Source organism: Sabethes cyaneus, chromosome 2 (assembly GCF_943734655.1).
Source record: "Sabethes cyaneus chromosome 2, idSabCyanKW18_F2, whole genome shotgun sequence".
Classification (NCBI taxonomy): Eukaryota; Metazoa; Arthropoda; class Insecta; order Diptera; family Culicidae; genus Sabethes; species Sabethes cyaneus.
In genome coordinates, this window is record NC_071354.1 from 189,779,250 (window position 1) to 189,795,699 (window position 16,450).

The 16,450-nt window shown below is 38.3% G+C and overlaps 2 protein-coding genes across 2 annotated transcripts; both read left to right on the plus strand.

Annotated features, from left to right (window-relative positions):
• Positions 1 to 3,331: 3,331 nt before the first annotated feature.
• On the plus strand, positions 3,332 to 5,470 carry LOC128737079 (proton-coupled folate transporter-like). Its single transcript, XM_053831637.1, has 6 exons — positions 3,332 to 3,720; positions 3,796 to 4,240; positions 4,299 to 4,633; positions 4,691 to 4,933; positions 4,987 to 5,227; positions 5,286 to 5,470. The coding sequence occupies exons 1-6, from the start codon at positions 3,579 to 3,581 to the stop codon at positions 5,332 to 5,334; spliced, it is 1,455 nt and encodes a 484-aa protein (XP_053687612.1). The 5' UTR covers positions 3,332 to 3,578; the 3' UTR covers positions 5,335 to 5,470.
• A 5,723-nt stretch (positions 5,471 to 11,193) lies between these two features.
• On the plus strand, positions 11,194 to 13,793 carry LOC128737123 (tetracycline resistance protein, class D). Its single transcript, XM_053831688.1, has 7 exons — positions 11,194 to 11,466; positions 11,761 to 12,072; positions 12,142 to 12,586; positions 12,644 to 12,969; positions 13,026 to 13,268; positions 13,319 to 13,559; positions 13,626 to 13,793. The coding sequence occupies exons 2-7, from the start codon at positions 11,934 to 11,936 to the stop codon at positions 13,681 to 13,683; spliced, it is 1,452 nt and encodes a 483-aa protein (XP_053687663.1). The 5' UTR covers positions 11,194 to 11,466; positions 11,761 to 11,933; the 3' UTR covers positions 13,684 to 13,793.
• Positions 13,794 to 16,450: the final 2,657 nt, after the last annotated feature.

Genomic DNA, 16,450 nt, shown 5'->3' on the forward strand with positions numbered 1-16,450 from the left:
CGAAAAATGATTAACAATACTTTTGACCAACTTTTCGGCTCAAATATTCCTATATGTGCGGTGGTGGTAAAGCACTAATCTTGCCGGAGCGACTGACGGCATTAGACTGCCTGTTTCTATCGCACTGACCGAGTAGATAATAGTCTATTTTCCCAGCGGCAGAAATAAACAGCAGTCACACAAACCCAATATCGTCATCGAGGAAATGTGTGGTGCGTATGCGGAATGATAGAATTGGAAGAGCGAAACAAAACTAGGTATTATTGGACTACCTAATAGAAGCCGTAAATACTTAAGATAGAGCAATAGGGTATGTTGCTGCTTCGTCGTAATTGCCTATTCTCGTCCTATCCAACACAAATTATTAAAAATATCAGCATTTTTATGACACACAATGCAAAACTATTTATTTCCTAATATTTTTGTTTGTTGTCTATCATACGCGATCAATCAAAGTGAGCTGAGATCTATATAAATGCTTTTTATCATTAAAGAAGTCCTACCAGCCAAATTTCCTACTTTTTTTCGTGCGACGAAGAAGAACATGTCGACTAATCGTTTTAATTTCCGTCATTCATAAATGAAAATAACTCACGCAAGGCATTGTCGTTATTCTATAACCAGGAGAACTGGCATAACCTGCAGAAATTTTACAGAATAACATTTGTCATGCCGTCCTACACAAATACATGCGCGTTAGCTTCGTAAATATTGTTGTGATTTTTAGTCCGGACGATGAAAAATTTTGATGGACGGATTTTAAAACAGTACGACGAATTTAAGCAATAAAGTCAGTTGTGTAATTTCTATATTAATAATCGCTTTTCAGTAATTTAAAAGTTCACGGATCGGAAGGTACGTGTGTTTTAGTCAAATCAGCACAAGAACTTTTGGAGTATTCATTAAATCTATCCAACAAATGATGTAAATTAGAATGGTTTTACTTACTACGACGGGAATTAGAAATAAACCCTACTTAATTCAACAATATTATGGATTGGGTGAGGTGTTACAGTTAAATAAGCAAAATCAACGCACTAATTACAGGACAATCCTGCATGATAAAACAGAAGGGACAACGATACAAAAAAGAAAAAACGTGGAAAGGAGAAAACGGGAGAGCGAAAAAGAGGGAAAGCGAGGCAAAAAACAAAAAGACAGGAAAGAAATAGAAAACAAGAAAAAGGAGAGCAAAGAAGATAAACCATCAAGAAAACAAAAAAATAACGGGTCAAAAAGGAAAAAAATGGAGTAGAAAAGGTGGTTTGGTTTTTCTGGAGAAAATACGGGAGCTGCAAAATGGAGAAACAAGAACAGAAAAGAGGAAAAACTGGACAGAAAAATAAAAAAATTGAGAAAAAACGAAAACGGAAATAAAAAGGGATAAAACAGCAAAGAAAAATAGAACGCGACAGAAATGGAAGGAGACCAGGGTTTAAAATAAAGCGAAAGAAAAAATACAAACAGCAGAGCGGATGAAAATCAGGACTCAGGAGAAGGGCCAAACACGGGACTGAATAAGAAGAGTGAAGGAACAGCCAAAGAGGGACAGCGGACAGAAATTAAAATTAAAACTGGCATGAAAAATGAAGAAATAAAGAAAAAACTTGATAGAATGGGAGAAAAAACGGGACATAAGAATAGAAAGGAGCCTGGAAAAGAAAAAAAATGAGTAGAAAGAGAAAACAAGACAAAAACACAAGACGGAATACGGAACAAGAAACAAGAGAAACAAGAAAAAACAACAAGAAGAAAACCGATAATGAAAACGAGGAAAAAGGAAAAAGAGGCCAAAGGATATATAAAAGGAGAATGATAAGACAAAAGTTGGGAAAATGGGACAAAAAAGGGTAAAATGTACTAAAGGAAATAGTAAAATGGAAGAGAAAAAGGTGAAAAACGGGATATAAAAAACAAAGACTGGAAAGATAGGAAAAAGGGAGTCAAAAATAGAATAAATGTGACAGAAAAGACGCAATGACAGAGCATCAAAAAAGTAAATACTGAACAGAAGAACACGAAAATCGAGAAGAAAAGAACATAAAAGGAGTTAGAAAAATATGAAAACTGGGAATGAAAAAAGGGAAAAAGTGAAGATAAAAGACGGAAAACGGTAAAAAAATAACAAAAAGCAAGTGAAAAACATGACCAACTACAGGGCTCAAAATAAGAAACAATGGGACAGGAAACGAAAAAATACTGAATAATGAAACTGAAAACACGGAACAGAAAAAATGGAAATGAGAAAAAAGGAAGAAAAACAAAAGGATAGTGAGAGTAAAACCAAGAACACGGTTCAGAAAAATTAGAAAAGATGAAACAGAAAACAGGTAAAACGTGTGAGAAAATAAGATGAGAAAAGTCAATGTTAATTTGCAGTAAAGCTTCGTGTATGTTCGTAATTTCGTCTCCTTGTCCAGTTTGAAGTAAATCTTTAAGTTTAAATTAATTCAAAATCAAGTCTAATTTAATTTCCAATATCAAGTTCAATTGCATGTACGATTTTAAGACTAATTTTAAGTCTAGTTTAACTCCAATTTTAGGTTCATTTTTAAGTCAAATTTAAATACTTTCAAGTGCAATTTGAATTCCAATTTCAAGTTTAATCTCAAATGTAATTCCAGGTCTTATCTCAATGCAAATTTAAATCAAGTTTGTGTCCAACTTATATCCAATTTTAATTCCAATTGTTTTGTTTAATTTTGAGCCTAATTGCGAATCGAATTTGAAATCAAACTCAATTCTATTTTCAAATAATAAATTTAGTTCCAATTTCCAGCACAATATGAAATAAAGTTTCACGCCCAAGTTAGTTCAAATTTATGTCTTCTTTAACGTATTATGTCACGATCAATTCCAACTTTGATTTTAAATCTAATTACAGCCGAAAGTGCGGAGTTTTATGAAAAGTAATAATAGATTCGCCATCCTACGATTACTCTGTTGTATCAGATCACAACATTTTCCAACTTTTTGTTTATATCTGGGACGCTAGTGTTACAAATTATTCATGAATTTAAATTATCTTCGATTTTAGTCAACAAAACATTTCTGTTTGCTACCAATTTGTACTACTTTTGTGCTTGTTTTGAATCCGTTCATCGGTCGGTTATACATCCTCTGCCCTGAGTGACGGCAAATAATTGTCTGAGTGTCACACAGGCGCCTTTCCATTGGCAAAAGTAAAAACCTATCAGACAGCGAGACATCCAACGCGAGACCATCACATCACTAGCAGCACTGCTCTCGCTTAGTGAGCCAAGTGAACTTCGCGTCGCAGATAGTAGAAAAATGTGAATTAATGTGTTGTAGTAATTGAAGGTACTGTATAAGTATTGCCTAGTATTGTTAATTTATTGTACATAGGATAGAAAAACAAAAACATTTTAAATCCGGTTTTTACTATCGGCAACCGTTGGTGCTCTGAAGCATGCAACCAAAAAAGTTAATCAACGTGTACAGGGAGTAAATTACCATACTAGTGTACATACTCCAAGTGCAGTGTGATTAGAATAGTTTCTGCTATGTGCACTAATCGATAGAGCGCAGTTAAACACAACGAAGCAAAGTAAAATAGAATGGTCGATTCGGTCGAAGAGAGCTTTCTACGGCAGGATTCGTCCATTTCTGAGCATCAACCCGTATCCACTTCGAGATGCAGAGACAACTTACTGTTGGAGCCGCCGGTGTTTTTACTATCCTACGCGTATTTTGTATCATGTGAGAATCAACAATCGGCTGAGTTGTTTTGTTACTAATATAATCAAACCCGGTTTATTTACTACCTATTAACAGCGGCTGTTTTGACCGACCAATTGGTGTATCAAGCTTGCACGGTTTCGTTTGGCGTCAATGAGTCGGAGTGCGCCCAACTGGGCAAGGAACACGAATCGGCCGATGTGCAAACTTTGGAAGCTTTGGTGCAGCCGTACACGGCGAATATCCTGATGGTGCAATCGATGGTGAATTCTATTCTGCCCGCTGTGCTGAACCTATTCATCGGACCGTGGTCGGATCGATTCGGTCGCAAGCCAGTGCTGCTAGTCACGTTTATCGGGTGTATGCTATCGTATCTTTTCGACACTGTGATATGTTTTCTTTCCGGCCATTATCAGGTGAATCCATGGTTCTATTCGCTTTCTTGCATCCCGCTGGCGCTAACCGGATCCATTTGCACTCTTATGACAACTGTTTATTGTTACATAGCGGACGTAACCACCGAACAAAATCGTAGCACTAAGTAATCGTCACAGAGATGGTACTTATCAATGATTTATACTATTTTCATCATTTGACAGAATGGCTATTCTCGAGGCGGTGCAGTACAGTGGAATGCTTTTGGGAAGTCTTAGTAGCAGTTATTTATTGCGAATGACTAACGCCACCACGGTATTCGCCATTTCAACCGGATCGCTTCTGCTGGCCGTGGTGTATGTTGCAGTGCAGGTACAGGAGAGTATTGTCCTGGATGAACAGCAACGCATGGTGGACTTATGCACCAAGGCACGCTATCTATTCCGTCCAGATTTGGTGCTTGATACGTTCAAAACTGCATTCAGCAGGAGACCTAAGTTTAACAGAGCTATAATTTTAATGGGAATAGTTTCCTTAGGAGCTAATTTATTCGTGTATGGTGGGTATTTTCGATTAAGATCATATCTTGATTAGACTGTAATGTTTTTGTTCACAGAGGAAAATACTACAATCTTCTTTCTTTTTATGAGGAAACAGTTCAACTGGAGTGTGCGAAAGTACACCGTTTATAATACGGCGAGCACCGTTTTTCTGATAATGGGAAATCTCCTAGGTTCTTATGTCCTTCAGAAGCGACTAGGTTTGACCGAAGCTGGAATAGCAGCGATGGGGTTCTATAGTGGCTTTCTGGATAGTCTTTTCAGAGCAATGGCAACTGAAACGTGGCAGTTTTATTTGGGTGATTGTTACATATCAAGCTCAGTTTTCTTTTTTATAAAACAACCATTTTAGCCATTGCAATCTGCATGCTGAAAGGAGTTTCGGATCCAATGACGAGAGCACTCATTTCTAATGCTGCACCGGCGGAAGATACCGGAAAGATATTTGCGTTGTCCTCCACTTTCGAAGAATTGGTGCCGCTAGCCGCAGCTCCCGTGTATACTTTGGTGTACAAACAAACTTTACCGTGGTATCCAGGAGCTTACAATTGGATTAGTGGTGCCATCTACACATTTTGCTACGTTTTGGCTATGTAATATGCATTTCTTAGCGACTATTTTATTTAAAATTAATTCTATTTCTAATTATAGGACTGTTTGCGTGTTACAATCCATGCAACAAACAACCGGTTATCGCTAGTGATATTATTGTAAATATAGCATAGTGTTTTCGATAGAAAACATGGGCGTATTTAAGCCACCTATTCTGAGTTATAAAATGTGATGCATGGTTTGTTGAAAAGTCGATAGTGATGGTTCCTATTTACTGTATCATTGTTGAGTAGTGTGTACGAGTAATAAATGTTTTACACGAAATACTTTAAAAGTAGGAAATATCTTTTGTGGTTGGTGAATAGCTGAATAATGCGTAATACAGTCCTCGCTACAGCGGTCCTTACCCTTCTATCCAGCAACTTCTATCTCTCGTGGTACCAGCCGCTACACGAGCAACCTTAGCGAAGATCGGGTAACCAACCCGGTGAAAACTAAGGTCGTATACCAACAGGGAAGGAGGCACTATTTTGTCTCAGCACTAAAAGATGGCAGCCACACCACGAGACTCGGTAGTGTGGTTCTAGTAAGGCAACCTACCTAAATCTAATGCTATAAGAAAAATCAAGGAATGTCATCTCGGAACATTCGGCATGGGCAAAGGCAACGAATTAAGGCCATAGAATGGAAAATTGATACCTGGAACTGTAAATCGCTAAATTGGTGGGTGGCGACAGGGTGCTGCACGATCAGTTAGTTTGAACTCCGCAAGTTCGGCACTGTAGCATTACAGGAGATCTTTCGCAAAGGTAGGAAGGTATCGCGTAATGAAATAGAAATCGTTCATCGGCGATATGAACGACCTGGTAGGCAGGGAAGCAATGTAAACACCGGTGACTTTCTTTCCCCGCAAAAATATCCACAAAGCCACCTGGAGATTAACTGATCAACGAGCCTTAAATTAAATCTCATTCAAGGCCGGTTTTTCTCGAACGTCACCAACATGCTATCATATATCGGCTCGAACCATTACCTATTAGCAGTACATGTGCGCTCAAAGCTATCGACGGTTTATACCACCCATGTCGGTTAAATATTCGGCAATTAGATAATCCGCTAGTTGGCGCTAGACGCACGACTACTAGAAGAAGCTCTGCATTCCTCTGTGGAGCTTGTGGCTGCTTCGGCCCTCGAAGACTGATGGTGTACGCTCGGCCATCAATGAGGCCACAACCGCGGTGCTAGATGAGGAAACCTCGAGCACACGAAATGCTTGGTTTGACGAGGAATGCTAATGAGCGATGGAGAGGAAAAAAACTTGGGAAAACTATCCAAGTCTCGACGAGCACGGAATGAATTGAACACGATCCTGCGGAGGAAAAAGTGCCAGATAGAGGACAGAGATTGTGAAGAGCTATAACAATTATTTCGGGCTAATGAGATGCGTAAGTTCTATGAGAAGGTAAGCCAAACTTGTAAAAGATACACTCTAAAGCCTTATTTATGTGCAAGATGAGGAGGGCAACCTGGGGTGACATTGCGATTCTCGTTTCGAGTGATTTTGGTTCGTTTCGACCACGTTAAACAAATGGGCGAAACGAACCAAAATCACTCGAAACGAGAATCGCCATGTCACCCAAACGAGCAAGAGGTGGACGACGGGTGGAAGCAGTTCTTTGATGAGCATCTCAACGGCGATATAACAGAAGGAGACGCAACGGAAGTTAATCTAGGAGTGCCTATAAACGATACAGCGAGCCGGCTTCCGATGTCGAAGAGATCCTGCGAGAAATCGGTCAGCTGCAGAATAATAGAGCTGCCGAAAAGGACCGACTCCCGGAAGTACCAGGCGGGCTTCATGGGATCACTATGGATCAAATTTTACTCTCCGATAAATTCTCTAGACATGTTGGAAGTAAAACTCGCCCATGCAACATTTTTCGTAGATTTCAGGGCAGCATACGATACAGTCGAGTACGAAAGAGGCGTCAGAGAAAACAACGTTTCCCACGAACGAACAGACTATTGCCAGCGATGAACTGAAAGTGGTTGATGAGTTCGTATATTTGGGATCTCAGGTCTTCGCCGACAATAGTACGAGTAAGGAGATTCAACGACGCATTCGAGCTGGAAATCGGGTCTACTTTTCCTTCCGGCCACAAGAATAAATAGATGGACCCAACGTGCTAGCCCAGATAACACAAGATCGTAATTGAAAATTCACATTTAATCGTTTTCATGTCAATTTTACATTGGACTTGTATAATGATTAGAGTATGTCATAACAAAGTGAACAATAAGTTGTTTTGCAGTCGTGTGTGTCGTCATATAGAACTCATGACTATAAATTATAAAGCGGTATAGATGATTGCAATATTTAGTTATATCTTAATCATATATTCAGGAGTATCAAATTACGTGTTATAAAAACCGCTGTGTAAAATGCAAGATAGAATTACAAATAATTGTCAAAATTTTCGTACGCATATTGCCTCCACTTTGGTACATATATGTTTTTATCAGGCGTGAAATATAACTTTTTCGTTCAGATGTCGTATTTCTCAGTTGCAATCGAGATATACAAACCAAATGGTTTACTGGGAGATTGCTCGACCAGGTTGAAGCCGACTTGCGTATGTCGAGACGCTCAACGAATTGGCGATGAGTACTTCAGGACCGAAGAGAGGGGAGAAGAATTTTTGAAATGTCAAGCTCAAGAGCAACCCCGGCTCTATGCTGGTAGAAGAAGTAAGCAAGATTTCAGCAACAAACAAGTGTGCGCCAGTGCCCATTGATGACTTGTGAACACCGAAGTGCTGTGTTCATTGGCGGAACTAGCGGTCATTTCTAGGGGGGCTATAGCCCCCGGCATTTTTTCGACCATTTTATTTCCTCGGCATATTAAAATTAAATGTACATTGATGCATGGGAACTTTAAGTGGTGATGCATATAAAAATTACTCTCAAGTTTTTATTATGTAAAGTTATCTAACTATAGTTTTTTTCTTAAATTTAAAAAACCAGCTTAAGTTTTCTAGGGGGGTTAAATGTTTCCTAGGGGGGGCTAAGCCCCCCCTAGTTACGCCAATGGTTGTGTTTCTCGACCTGTATGACCCGTCAACATTTTGTTCATTTCTAACCCAACATGCGTACGTATATAGGACTGGTACCACTGGTACCGAATGGCCAAAACACAAATGACCGAAGTTCAACAACAGTCACAGAAGGCCGATTCATGAATGGCCGAATCACGAAAGGCCTTTTTTCGGAATGCCCAAATAACTATTCAATAAAAAAACATGAATTGGCTAGTAGTTAACAAATAACCACAGACAAACAGACATAACACTCGTTTTCCATTCTTCGTACCGATTAAACCGTCATTTCAAATTTGGGCTTAGTTGGGAATGTCTCCGTTTTGGTCAAAGTGGCGCTTTTTGACGGAAGAAAGAGAATTCCCCATAAAAAATACTGTTACTTCGAAGGATACTCCTGTTGTTATTTGATATTTGGGAATGTCGATCATAGATGGTGCTAGTGTTCAGACGGGGTATGAGGTACGATAATTTTTGTAGATTTTTCTTCCAAGAGTTATGTCTGTTTGTCTGTGAAATAACTTTAACCAAATAAAAAACAAAACATATACGTTACCCTATTTACTATAGAGTATAGATGATTGAAAGTTCTTTGTTCCTCTAAGCGCAAATGAATTCCGTTTATTATAAAGTGCAAGATCTCTGTGCTGTGTACTCAAATTTTGGGTAAAAAAATCAACCAATTTTGGCTACTTGTTACCGATAATTGAACTATTCTCTGTGACAAAATACGCACTTTAAGCTGCTACCACAGAGAACAGATTAACAGGCTCGAAGGAAGTAATCGAATTTTTGTATGCAAAATCTGTCGATGGCGACCTCCAGAAAGCGTTTGCCAAACGCATCAAAAAATATCCATGTACCTTTATCAATATTACTTTGTGCTGGAGTTACATAGCAGCGATGGCAGCGACATCAAGATTTAGTTTGCCACTTACTGCTCGAGGGGTGCTCTGTTGAAGGATTACTCGTAGATTACATAAAAACCTTTTACACACTTTTTGTAGATTACCTGGTAGTCTGTTCTCTGTGCTGCTACTACCAATTATTTGGTTGAAAAGCTACTCAAAATCTGAGTTTGTACACTTTAAAGGCATTTTGAGTAGTTTCAACCTAGCTTTAGCTAAATCCGACCTATTTATGGGTCGAATCATTTAAGAGTGTATCTATGCGGTATTAGCGGTATTCTCTATTCCGAAAGATCGATTTGACGAACGAAAGTGGAAATATTCCCTTATATTTATCAACAGAAAAATCAAATGGGCAAAACAAGTCGAAAGAAATTAGGCTCCGTCGGAATACGAAATGAAAGCGCTTGTTTCATTATTCTGTAAATAGTGTAGAAAGCGCAATGAAACCGTGATGATTAATCGTGCGAGATCGAGATGACGGTCACATTATCATCCCGCGCGCATCATTCACCTGGATTTGACGGATTTGACGTTTATTCCTGACGGCCAGAGATGCCATAATTTCTAAAAAAATGTCTGGAACTGATCGAAACCCGAAAAAATCGAGCAATTTTCCGGCTACTCGAATTTGCTGGTTTGAAAATAATCTGCGAAAATCTGCACACTTATTTAGGAAGTCTGTGAAAGTTTAAAGAGCTTCGAACAAAAATCTGCACCAAAACAATAGAAGCAATAAATACTGCAAATATCTGCAAATTTATATTGTGCTTTGCAGCTGTACCTGGATTAATCCAGATTATTTTCTCTAATGCCAATGTACATGACAAAACAAAACAGCAACATTGCAGTTGTTACTCTTTCTCTTTTTCACTCACAGCATTCGCATTGTCGCACTTTTTGTGCCAGTCGCACTTTTAAACTGCGGTGTCCAGTAAGGTGCAAAATGCGGGATAATGATCTGCAAGACCGTTCCAAAAATCTGGAATTTGCAGACAAATCTGCAAGTCTGGTATCCCTGCTGACGGCTGTCTCACTCGTATTGAATAATAAGTTACCACAGAGAACAGATCAACAGGCTCGAAGAAAGTAATCGACTTTTTGTGGTATAAGATCTGCCGGTGGCGCCCTCCAGAAATAGTTTGCCAAACGCATAAAAAAATATGCATGCACCTTTACCAATATAAACCTTTCCATTTATGTGTGTGTTGGTGCTTGAAAATAAGGCAAACAGGCATCAGCTCTTCCTCAAAATGAGGCACATATCATGTATATACACCCAATTCTTTTTTTACACGGGGATGCGTCCCGTGTAAAAAAACCGTGCAAAAATAAACCGTGTTATTTCGAGAAACCGTGTGAAAAAAATCCGTGTTATTTCGAGAAACCGTGCAAAAAAAATTCCGCGTAAAAGAATCCGTGTAAAAAAAGAATTGGATGTAGAACTGTTGTTGGCGAAATTTTAGAAAACCCGTGTTATTTCGAGAAACCGTGCAAAAAAAGTCGTGCAAAAAAATCCGTGTAAAAAAATTCATGCAAAAAAGAATTGGGTGTACACGCGTATTTCGTGTTCGCTAGTGTGGGTGCTTGAGCTGTCAGAAAGCTCTATTACTTTGTGCTGGAGCTACACAGTAGCTCCAGATAGAATTAACAAAAGGGCGAATGTCGCAAATGTAAACAAAACGAGTGAGAGTTATTTTTTGCTGGGCCAGCATAGGAAAATCAACCCCCACTCGGTTTGTTTACGCTTGCGACATTCGCCCTTTTGTTAATTCTATCTTCAATTTGCCACTTACTGCTCGAGGGGTGCTCCATCGAAGGATTACTTGTTGATTACATAAAAACCTTTTACACACTTCTCGTCGATTACCTGTTAGTCTGTTCTTTGTAAAGTTACCTCCTGTGCCAAAAGGGAATTTAAAAAAAGTTACCTCTGTTTGGCATACCTTGTACAACCACAAAGCTCGCTCGTCTCCTCCTCAGTCTCGCTCTCGCTCCTAGCGCACTAAGCTCTAATCACTGATAATGTTTATATACATAACAAAAGTGCAACAACTGTTTATTCGTTTTCCACCCTTCTGTTATTGTTTGATAGCAGTGTAGATTGCGTGCGTACTATATTCATATCTTTCAGTAGCGCTGTATTCAAAGTCACTGCAATACTAATTACTAAAATGATTGCGACGTGTTAAATGGGTACATCAGTTTGATTACAGTTTGCAGCAGCTATCGAAAACGCGAACAATCAGTGCTTTGGACATTAAACGGTGTATCTGAGTATGTACCTACTATTTGTTTTAGATTGTGTTCAAGATAAATAATCTGTATGTTACACTAAATTTCATCTCTGATATACAAAGTGTTTCTTGTAAAACATTCTTGTCAGTACAATAACATCCACTAAAATACTGACTCATCTTTGCTTTCATTCGAGGTTATCGCCTGGGCCATCTAGAAACAAAGCTCAAACCCGTTAATATTAGTACCTAATATGAATGGAATTGAGTAACACATTCGGCCCAGCTCTGTTCAACTGAATGACGGCTCTAATACCGTTGTCTTTACTTATAGCGCATCTTCACTTGGTGAATAAGTCAAGTGCAATGAATTAGAGGAATTAGAAGTTATCAACTATATAAAAACTGCGTAGCAACGGTCCTTGGTGAAAAAAATGGTAAAGGCTAACTGGAGATGACAGTGATTATTTACTAAAGTGCAGTGTGCAAGCAAACATTGAAGAAAAAATGGATGAAACTGAGCAGAGTGCGCAGCAAGAGAGCTCGACCAGTGTAGACGATCATCACAACAAATTCGCGAAAAAGTATCGCTATTTTATCTTGGAACCTGCTATTCTGTTATTGTTCTATGCATGGAATGTCTCATGTTAGTCTAATGCCCATTATATAAATTGTAGTCTGTTATCAAATACGTTCAATTTATTCCAAATTTTAGCTGCTGTTTTTACGAACCAGATTGTTTATCAATCATGTACGGTGACCCTCGGCATTGCAGAGGAGGAATGTGCCTTACTAGGAACGGAAAATGAAACCGAAGCCACCCAAGAGCTGGAAAAAATGGTTCAACCCTATACAACCAACATCCTGATGGCTAAATCTCTCATTGAATCCATCATTCCTGCCCTGTGCAGTATGTTCATTGGACCGTGGTCGGATAAATATGGTAGAAAACCGGTTTTATTGGCGACTTTCACAGGATCTCTCTTCAGTTATTCGCTGCTGGCACTAATTTGCTTTCTATCCGGACGATACGTAGTCGACCCTTGGTATTATATACTAGCCTTTATTCCTGCTGCATTATCCGGTGGAAATTGTGCCCTGATTACTGGAGTATTTTGCTATATTACAGATGTGACCAATGAACAAAACCGTGCTGTCAAGTAAGTGTTCAAAATTAAAAGAAAACAATTTGATTTCACCTGCTTAATTTTTTTTAGAATGGGTGTCCTGGAAGCGGCTCTGTTCGGCGGTTTGCTACTTGGAACCCTTAGCAGCAGTTTTATACTCCGTTGGTCAAATTCCACTACGGTGTTTGCTATTGCCGCCGTGGCAATTTTACTGGGAATTCTATACATCACTTTCTACATTGACGAAAGCATACAACCAAACGAAATGGACAATTCGTCGTGCAAACTGCGGGAAATTTTCCGTTTCGAGCTTGTCTCGGATTTGTTTTATACTTGTTTTAAGAGAAGACCGAATTTTGACAGGGTCATAATTTGGTTGGTGATCACCGCTTTAGGAGCCAGCATATTTGCGATGGGTATGAAGTGACTAGTTTGCAAGGATACAGTCTTTATTCAAAATCTTGAATTTCAGAGGGCAATGGAACGGTCAATTTCCTGTTTCTTCGAGAGCGGTTCGATTGGACTGTCAAGGAATACTCGTTCTACGATGCCACAATTATAGTGTTCATGATCGTGGGTAATATTGTTGGCATGTATGGAGTAAAGAAGTTCTTCGGATTATCCGAAAGCATCCTAGCGGCAATTGGATTTTGCAGCTATGCCATTGATAGCGGTATAAAGGGCGTAGCCTACCAACCTTGGCATCTCTACCTAGGTGAGTAATTATCGAGCAAATGAGAATTTCTACTAAGATTGCCGTTTTAGCTATCGTTGTATCGATGATGAAGGGTATTGCTGGTCCAATGGGTAGAGCCGTGATCTCCAATACTGCACCTCCAAACGATATTGGCAAAATTTTCTCACTAACAACGTCGATCGAGTCACTGACTCCGCTAATATCAGCTCCCGTGTATACGTTTGTATACAAGAAAACACTCCCATGGTTCCCGGGAGCGTTCAATCTCATCAGTGCGACCGTGTACTTTTTCTGTTTGTGCCTGATGATGTAAGTTAATGGCCGCGAAAAGTTCTTGGTTTTGTAAATGAAATAATTTAAATGCTGTTTTTTCAGACTCGTAAGAATATTCGAAGGGATGTATCAACCGACTACTTATACATCAATTAACTGAAAGCAATAAAATTGCAATAACAAGCGTAACGATATGATAGGTTTTTCATACGAAAAATATTTTAGTATAACTATATGATATTTTATTTGTTTTATTAACAAAATCGGTAACTAGTCAATAAAAATCGTTTCTAGAAAATTTTTATCATATAGGTATCTGTTTTGGTATTTCCCATCGTGAAGATATCGTAAGCTTAAGCAAATTACGACAATTCTTTCGTAGATTCATTCTTGAACATTGTTGTATTGCTTATAAATAACACAAATTATAGTTTTTTTGTGCTTTAGATAAAAATACAGAAAATGGCTGCGTATATAACGTGTATTAAAAATCATAAGCACGCAATACTGAGCGCTCACTTACCCACCATGTTTTAGAGTATGAAATTCAATACGTGATTTCAATGAAACCCGGGTTATAATGGGTTAAGCTTCAAGAAAAACGTTGAGTGGAGCTGCCAACCGAGGGAAAGTCATCGACAATAATATGAACATGTAATTTGGTGAAAATATTCAGTGCCGCGTGCAGTATGAAAAATTCGCCTCCGGAAATGTTTTAAGTCCTACCGAGCCAGCAAGCAATCAAACCGGCCCTTTAAATAAAATATTGTGGCCAGGATCCACGCTCAAAAGCTTTACGACCAGTTGCTGTCCGAATTCGATGCATTTTTGTGGACGATTAGACACAGGACTTGAGGGCGGAATTCGGGCAGAAACCAGGCAAAATATTTTATCTGACAACGATCCGGAATTATATCCCAACTAAAATCAAATACCGATTTGCTGGTAAATTCGCACCCAAATTCAAGGTTTGGTAGGGCATCTGCAGTTCTGGATAAAGAACTGAGGTGTCCATCACAGATATGACAATGAAATAGGATTTGTACAAGGAGGAGTGTCCGGAAATTCCGTAATGTTTTGACCAGATTTTTTTGGTTGGCTTTCGGTCACGGGTTACGTGCGAAAATATTTATTTTCCGTTTACAGTCGACGTTTCGAGGGATATCCCCTCATCTTCAGGACAGAACGTATACAAATATTTCTTTTGTCAATACGTATACGTTCAATTTGTATACGTTCTGTCCTGAAGATGAGGGGATATCCCTCGAAACGTCGACTGTAAACGGAAAATAAATATTTTCGCACGTAACCCGTGACCGAAAGCCAACCAAAAAAATTTTAAACAAAACAAACGGTCGTTTTTACCTTTGTTATACTATATAACAAAGGTTTAAAAATTGGTCGAAAAACACGAAATAGATCCCAGGCCCGGAGGGCCGAGTCACATATACCAATCGATAGGGTTCGACGAACTGAGCAATGTCTGTGTGTGTGTGTGTGTGTATGTATGTGTGTATGTGTGTATGTGTGTTCGCCCCGAAATTTTCAATCGCCTGTTACTCGGAGATGACTGAACCGATTCGACCGCTTTTACTTTTGTTTGAAAGGTATTATTGCCTAGTATATCACTATTAAATTGTTTCGTGGTCTGACTTTTCGTTTAAAAGTTATAAGCAAAAATGTGAAAATCACGTGATACGATTTTCTCCGGAACCACGCAACCAATTTTAACGATCTTAGTACCAAACGAAAGCTCTTGCTATTACTAAACGTTTTACCAAGTTTTATTGAAAATGGACAAGCAGTTTAAGAGTTAGCTTTAAAAAACCTGTTTTGACAAGGTACAAATGAACGCCTGTTTCTCAGAGATGGCTAAACCGATTTAAGTGCTATTAGTTTCATTTGGCAGGTAATATAGCCGGATAGATCACTATTGAATGGTTTTTTGATTGGACGTTTAATTCGAAAGTTATGAGCAATCGAATACACCACACCAAAATTAACAATAATTTATAATGATTTTAACCAAGATAATTTACCTAATTTCAATTATTTTAATATCAAACGAGAGGTTTTGACACTACGAATATATATACAAAATTTCATAAGAATTGGTTTTACCGGTCAAAAGATATTAACCCTCGAACACTCGCGCCAACTGTTGTAACACGGTTACTTGCACGCACAATAGCCCAAAACCAAAGAAAACGTGCGCACTAGAGTTTTGGCTAGAAAAACTTGACTTTAAGTATGTCTAACCTTTGGAAGAGTTTCTTAAAATTGAAAGCTCTATCGTCTGATAGAATTTTAATTTTGATTAATCCCCCTAATAGTGAAATAAAAAAATATTTTTCTTCAGTTTCAATATAACACATTGATGTGTTCTGCAAAGTTTTAGAGCATTTTATTACAAGAAATTTTGCTATATACAGTAACCTTCTATCTCTTCAGCGAAGATAGAAAAATCTTATTTATTGTATTTGAATTTGTAAAATCCGTTTTTCTATTTTGGCTCCTTTTGTAATTGTTGTATGACTTTTTCATGTATTACAAAGTTGTACAAATAATCAAAATACACAACTATACTGAATATAGTATACCTCTATGTTTGCTTGTTTAGGAACTGTAGAACTTTGATTATAAAAAATACCCTAATTTTGACTCCGAATTTCTCGACTACCAACAGACGGATACATTTTAAACATTTTACATTTGCTGGTAGTTTTGCTGCATAGAGACAACATTTTTTCATTTGAAGAAACGAGAGAAAATTCCAGTTGGTGCCAATTGTGGTACACCTCACACGCTGCTTGCTTCGTTTCCGTAATGTCGGTTTATGCTGATCTATTTTCCTAACAATTTAAAGTATTAATGCATTGAATAGTTATGAAATTTTGCTTATAACAAGTTTATTGAAGAATATACGT

Excerpts from the sequence above, each read along its gene's own strand:
- LOC128737123 (XM_053831688.1), top strand. The coding sequence starts at position 11,934 with ATGGATGAAACTGAGCAGAGTGCGCAGCAAGAGAGCTCGACCAGTGTA. Across the intron at positions 12,587-12,643 it reads GAACAAAACCGTGCTGTCAA|AATGGGTGTCCTGGAAGCGG; the intron begins GTAAGTGTTCAA and ends AATTTTTTTTAG. Across the intron at positions 13,560-13,625 it reads TTCTGTTTGTGCCTGATGAT|ACTCGTAAGAATATTCGAAG; the intron begins GTAAGTTAATGG and ends CTGTTTTTTCAG.
- LOC128737079 (XM_053831637.1), top strand. The coding sequence starts at position 3,579 with ATGGTCGATTCGGTCGAAGAGAGCTTTCTACGGCAGGATTCGTCCATT. Across the intron at positions 3,721-3,795 it reads CTACGCGTATTTTGTATCAT|CGGCTGTTTTGACCGACCAA; the intron begins GTGAGAATCAAC and ends ACCTATTAACAG. Across the intron at positions 5,228-5,285 it reads TTTTGCTACGTTTTGGCTAT|GACTGTTTGCGTGTTACAAT; the intron begins GTAATATGCATT and ends TTCTAATTATAG.